This window comes from Anabas testudineus, chromosome 16, assembly GCF_900324465.2.
Source record: "Anabas testudineus chromosome 16, fAnaTes1.2, whole genome shotgun sequence".
Lineage (NCBI taxonomy): Eukaryota > Metazoa > Chordata > Actinopteri > Anabantiformes > Anabantidae > Anabas > Anabas testudineus.
Window position 1 is genome coordinate 8,695,341 of NC_046625.1, and position 5,961 is coordinate 8,701,301.

The 5,961-nt window shown below is 48.9% G+C and overlaps 1 protein-coding gene across 3 annotated transcripts; it reads left to right on the forward strand.

Moving 5' to 3' along the window:
* The first annotated feature begins 4 nt into the window (after window positions 1–4).
* Window positions 5–5,686, forward strand: znf526 (zinc finger protein 526). Of its 3 annotated transcripts, XM_026370503.1 has the most exons (8): window positions 5–230; window positions 677–1,100; window positions 1,312–1,481; window positions 2,112–2,207; window positions 2,298–3,070; window positions 3,152–3,290; window positions 3,380–4,960; window positions 5,102–5,686. In XM_026370503.1, exons 2-8 carry the CDS (start codon window positions 803–805, stop codon window positions 5,273–5,275), a joined length of 3,231 nt encoding a protein of 1,076 aa, XP_026226288.1. In that variant the 5' UTR covers window positions 5–230; window positions 677–802; the 3' UTR covers window positions 5,276–5,686. The 3 variants fall into 3 exon arrangements, with proteins under 3 accessions (XP_026226288.1, XP_033182287.1, XP_033182288.1); XM_033326396.1 differs by lacking the exon at window positions 5–230 and having other exon boundaries at window positions 237–1,100; XM_033326397.1 differs by lacking the exon at window positions 5–230 and having other exon boundaries at window positions 803–1,100; window positions 3,152–3,287; window positions 5,102–5,275.
* The last annotated feature ends 275 nt before the right edge of the window (window positions 5,687–5,961 follow it).

Genomic DNA, 5,961 nt, shown 5'->3' on the forward strand with positions numbered 1-5,961 from the left:
GAGGCTACCGCATTGGGCGGGGCTTCATCGCACAAGAATGGAGGCTATCGGCGGGCAAACGCTTCATGAGACGCTTTGAAACGTTATTTCCCACGGTCACTTCTCAGGTTTTAACGTGTTCATGCGGCGGATGGCGACAAGAGGCTGACAAAAAAAACAAAAAAACACACGCCGATTTGAAAGAGGAGCGATGACTACACGAGGGATTGTCCAACGAGAGTAAATGAGAGGTAAGGGGGAAAGAAGGGCCCGCCGTCGGAGCCGGAGAGCTTCGGGGAAAAGTGGGTAGCGCCGCCTGACGGACCGCCCGACGAAGCCGGGAGCAGCTGTCAGGAAACCGCGGTGTCGAGAAACAAGTCTGCAGTATCGGAGGGAGCGCCGCCAACAGCTCTCCATATGCAATCACACACTGTAAACAAAGATATCAATCACATACGTGAGCAAAATCAGACACTAGTTAGTTCTGCGGCACGGAGCAGTGCTCACAGTGTTAGCAACAGCAGGCCTTCATTTGGCTAATGGCTGTAAATGTTTTTAGCTTGATTGTTCCGTGATATCTGTGTGTGATCACAAAAATACAGACATGTAACGCTGCTGCAAAATAATGTAATGAAAGCTCCTACATACAGTGACTGCTGGTTTTAATGAGCTGTTTGTGTCGTTTTATTTACCACAGGTTTGTTCTCTGGAGCACAGCCCTAAAGTTTCCACCTGTCACCTTTCATGATACACTTTGAAGCCACGTAAGACAACACACACACACACACACACACACACACACACACACACAGAGTGCAGCAGCATGGCTGAGCAGCAGGAGGACGCAGAAGATGTGTACGTGGAGCATCAGTACATGTGCAGCGAGTGCCACCAGCTCTTCAACACCCTCGAGGATGTGCTGATCCACCAGCAGATCCACACCGGACAAGTGGGAGAAGGGGATGCAGGGGAGGCCGTGGCCATCCAGGGTGTCCCAGAGATGGGGCACAGTCAGCAGTACCAGTGTCTGGAGTGTGGAGCCCTCCTCATGAACCCGGAGGAGCTGCTGCAGCATCAGGAGATGCACATGAGGGAGGCCGGGATGGATGTGGAACAACAAGGTAATAGAGGTTTATGTGTGTTTTGAGCCTGTTCATGTGTTAATAATGTCTCATTCTTCATATCGTATTTACACAGAGTTAAAATTTTCACATTTGAGTCCAACATTTTCGAAACTCGCATGGCTGTTAGTAGTTTTAAGGTTTTAAGGTTTAGAACCAACCTTGTGTGTGTGTGTGTGTGTGTGTGTGTGTGTGTGTGTGTGTGGAGCAGAACTATGTGAGATCCTGGAGACAGACGAAGCTGGGTCAGAGGCTTTGGTGTCGGGACCAGTTCAGTACCAGTGTCTTGACTGCCTGGCTCTGTTTGACTCACCTGAGACCTGGTTGGAACACCGGAGGACCCACAGCCGGAGCAGCACTCACAGTAACACAGAGACCACGGTAAGGGATTAATTAGACTAAGATATGAATATTTTTTAACAGCCACAATGATCCAACAAATAATTCATGGCAGCTCTTCACAGGCGGTGTAGCACAAACGGGTCATTTTGTGGAGGCTGTGTTTTGGCTAAGAGACTTTTTAACACAGTAACAGTTGTTTTGTTGTTCTGATAAAATAAATTTCAAACAAGAATTAATGTTGCTGTACCTTTATTGTCTAATTATGCTGAGTTAGGTCAAACACGTATATTCAGTTCTAATAGTTACTGTATTAATAATATGTAAAATCATCAGCTAAAGTATAATTTTATTTAAATCATCAGGAGCAATTAAAATAATGTGCTGAGTCATTCATGTGTGCTTCACTTCACTTAGTGTTTGTGTTTAATATCGTGAGCCGTGACTATTTCTCACACTCACTGCATTAATGACATTCACATAATGTGTGATTCTCAGTGTGTGTGTGTGTGTATGTGATGATTCTAAAATTACTACTTTTAATGGGAGTTACAGAACTGTCACCTTCTTCGTTAATAAAAATAAAAGCATTACTTAATTTTTACGTTGCTTTAACAGGATGTAAAAATGTAGTAACCTGTACTAATTGCTTTTTGTTTTGTCCTTAAACAGGAGTACGTGCTACAGCCGGACGGCACCATCACACCACTGAGCAACATGCAGAACTATGTGCTAAGTGAGCAGCAGGCCAGAGAGATCTTGGCACAGGTACTCGGAAGGAAACGCCACTTCAGAGGTCAGAACCCTGTTGAGGTTTCACTGTGTTAAAGTTCATCTGTGTATATTTGTGTTTTTTAGGTGCTTGCCCAGCAGCAGCAGCAGCAGCAGCAGCAACAGAAGAAACGCCAGTCTGCCTCCAAACCCGCTGCACTCTCCCGCTCCGCCCTCTTGCCTCCTGTCACAGCAACACCCGGCTCTGCCACCATGCACCTGCAGATTCTCACCGCTCAGGCTCTAGCAGACAACCCCTCCTCTCCCAGTCAGCGCCGCTCGAAGCTGCCGCCTTTGTTACCTGCCGTAGCTGGAGGTGCAAAGATGGGGGTCCTGGAGAACGGGGTCCAGAGACTGGAGTTAAGGTTGGCCCCCAGCGTCCAGGATGACAGACAGCAGCCAGAAGTGGTGGTCATCCACCCTTATGAGTGCTCAGAGTGCTCCCTGCTCTTCCAGACTCCTGAGGACTTCCTCCAGCACCAGGGAGAGCACTTCCTAGGTCAGGACAAAGAGAGCGGCGAGTCTGGGGTCATGAGCGGGGTCGACGAGGTGCAAGTGAGAGAAGAGACTACAGAAAAGGCGGAGGACAGTAGGATCAGAGTAGCCGAGAAGAAAGCAGCAGTTTGGGCGAAACCACAACAGTGTGAGCTGTGCAACCGCACCTTCACCTCCATCAACAGGCTGGCCGCGCACAAACGGGTGCACGAACAGGGCACGCACGAATGTCCAGAGTGTGGCAAGGTGTTCAAGAAGGCAACATCTCTGCAGACACACATGCGCACTCACTCAGGTGTGGCCAGGTACCTTTGTGTGGACTGTGGCAATGGCTTCACCACCGAGATGACGCTCATCATGCACAGGTAACGAGTTTGGAGACATCACAGCGGCCTGGTTAATAATGAGAAACTGACAAACTGATACGAATCTGTTTCATCTTACAGGAAGTCTCACACCGCAGACCCCCTTCACAAGTGTCAGTTCTGCAACAAAACCTTTACCAACATGACCAAGTACCTCTACCACCGTCGGACCCACCTGCACTGTGATTCCTCTGCTACACCCACCCCCATCTCCATGGTGGTACAATAAGTATTTCCATCTCCCTGTTGTTTAAATGACTTCAATTAGCCTCACAGTTCAATCTCATAACTGTCTGTCTTCTTTTCCAGGTCTCAGCTCCAAGAAGAGCATCTCTCTCTGCTCTTGCCATCTTACAGAGAGCACGAGACAAGAGGAACGCCCACAACGAAGTGGCCAACCTGCTGGCGCCTCTCACAGAGGATGAGCTGGAAAAACTGGGAGAAGATTCAGTTGAAACTCCCGAGAGCAAAGTGGAAGAAGGCGAAGTGCATAAGCAGCAGGAGGACGGCAACATGGAGGTGTCTGCCCCACTGGAATGCAACACTGATGACCCCCAGCAGGTGGAGGAGAAGTCTGGCTTGGCTACAAATGCTGCTTCTGTCGATGACACCGGTGTAGCAGCCACAGCGAGCTCCACAGACACAGCCGAAGCTGCTTCAGCTGCATCATCAGACAAAGGGCCCTTTTCTTGTCGTTCGTGCTCTAAAACGTTTCCCTCCCAGCTGCAGCTAGTTCACCATCGACACAAGTCTCACGGCACTGAGCGAAACTTTGTTTGTGGCATCTGTGGAAAGTCTTTTAAGAAGCAGATCCACGTGCGAAACCACATACGCACACATACCGGTGAGAGACCCTTCCAGTGTTCTGACTGCGGCAAAACCTTCTCCTCTCTGGCCAATCTGATGAGGCACAACCTCATCCACTCTGGTGTGCGTCCATATCGCTGTGATGTCTGCCATCGCTCCTTCTCCCAGTCCTCCAACCTCCGTCAGCACAGCCTGCTGCACTCGAGTGCTGCGATGCTGTGTTGCCCCGACTGCCCTGCCACCTTTCGCTGGCCCACCAAATTAGCAGCACATCGCTACACGCAGCACCCAGGGGCTCCCGCTCCTTTCCCCTGTCCGCACTGTGAGGCCGGATTCCTGACCAGGAAACAACGAGACGGCCACTGTGTGGAGCAGCACCCCACCCTGATGGAGGCTGGTACAGAGGCGGAAAAACAAGAAGAGGTGGGCAAAGACCTCACCTCCTCCACGGACACAGCAGAGACAGAGTCGGGGGATTCAACTCGAGGGGGTCTGGGTTGCAACATGTGTGGGAAGAAGCTCAATTCTCCGGCCAACCTGCGACTTCACAGACTGAGCCACTTCGCCTTGGGACCCGGGCGGCCGCGGTGCACTTTGGGGAAGCGCCCCAAAGCCCATCAGTGTCCTGTATGTGGCAAATTGTTTGTGTCCTCCTCTGGAGTCGCACTTCACCAAAGAGTCCACACTGGCGAGCGCCCGTTTCCCTGCCAAGTGTGCGGCAAGCGCTTCCGTCAGAACACACACCTGCGAGAGCACCTGCGCACGCACTCCGGCGAGCGTCCTTTTCGCTGTGAAGTGTGCGGGAAAGGTTTCATTCAGAGCATGCACCTAGCAGAACATCGCCGAACGCACACAGGCGAGCGGCCGCATGTTTGCCCCCTGTGTGGCAAAGCCTTCAAGACTTTCTCCAACCTGAGGAACCACAAGAAGACCCACGCCAGGCAGCAGAGGATGGACGAAGAGGCTGCAGCTCAAGCGGCGATGGAGACCAGCTCAGCTGTGGCAGTGGTAGACGCCTCAGCGGTGGAGCTAGCTAACGGGCAGCCTCAGCTAATCCAGATCCAAGCCTCAGACCTTCATCAGGTCAGAACAGGTTTCACTCAGTCGTGTGAATAAACTATGTGAAGTTTAAACAGTAGAGAGAGGACGACTGTTAATTAGCACCCTGTACGTTTTATTCAGCTTTTGTTAGTTGACCTTATTGTGATTTTGTTTACCTTCTAGGCACAGGGCACTCCTACTATCATGTGTAATGAGTTTGGAGAGACCATCGCCATCATTGAGACCAGCGAAGGAGGAGCGCTGCCGCTGGAGCAGGCCCTGGAGATCTATCACACAGCTTTAGAGAACGGCCTCGCCATGGACACGGTCGCTGTGGATGGGCTGCAGCTCATCTGAGTTCAGTTCGAACTGAGGGGAACTTGAACACCAGTGTAACTCTGACTGAAACAAAGACTAATTGTCTACTGTGGGATTCAGTATTCATTTTGTAGTAAGGATTCACAGATATTTATGTATGGGAGGACGACAAAACACATTTAAGTTCTGCAAAGAGACCAAAGTCGACTTGTCAAAGTTCCTCTCTTACAGATATGAGAGGAATCAGTATTAAATGTTTTGAAACGATGAATACTACAATTTGACATTCATTCTGAATAAGGACCATTGGATGTGCCTCAAATGACATTTGTATAATTAATTTTTAATTAACTACCTGAGATGGATGTGACTTTTTTTTCCGTTGAAAGTTTTGTTTGAAAAAAGTGTTCTGTCGTTAATAAGTGGAATCAATAAATGTTTTCGAGATGGTATCGTAGCTGCAGTGCTGTTACTCTGTAAGATGATCTGAATTATCACGAGTTGAGGCAGGTGAAAACTACATGTGCTTCATTCAAGCTAATTGTTCTAAACCGTATTTCTGCTTAAGGAAAATCCATTATTCTCGTTACCATATCACGATAAAATCACTTTAATTGAACACCTATTTTTATTCGCATACTGAAAGATACAGATACAAACTTAAATTATTTATATAAATTCCTCTCTTGTGTACTTGAACAGCAAAACAAGAAGTAAAACACAAA

Excerpts from the sequence above, each read along its gene's own strand:
- znf526 (XM_026370503.1), top strand. The coding sequence starts at position 803 with ATGGCTGAGCAGCAGGAGGACGCAGAAGATGTGTACGTGGAGCATCAG. Across the intron at positions 1,101-1,311 it reads GATGGATGTGGAACAACAAG|AACTATGTGAGATCCTGGAG; the intron begins GTAATAGAGGTT and ends TGTGTGGAGCAG. Across the intron at positions 3,071-3,151 it reads ATGACGCTCATCATGCACAG|GAAGTCTCACACCGCAGACC; the intron begins GTAACGAGTTTG and ends TTCATCTTACAG.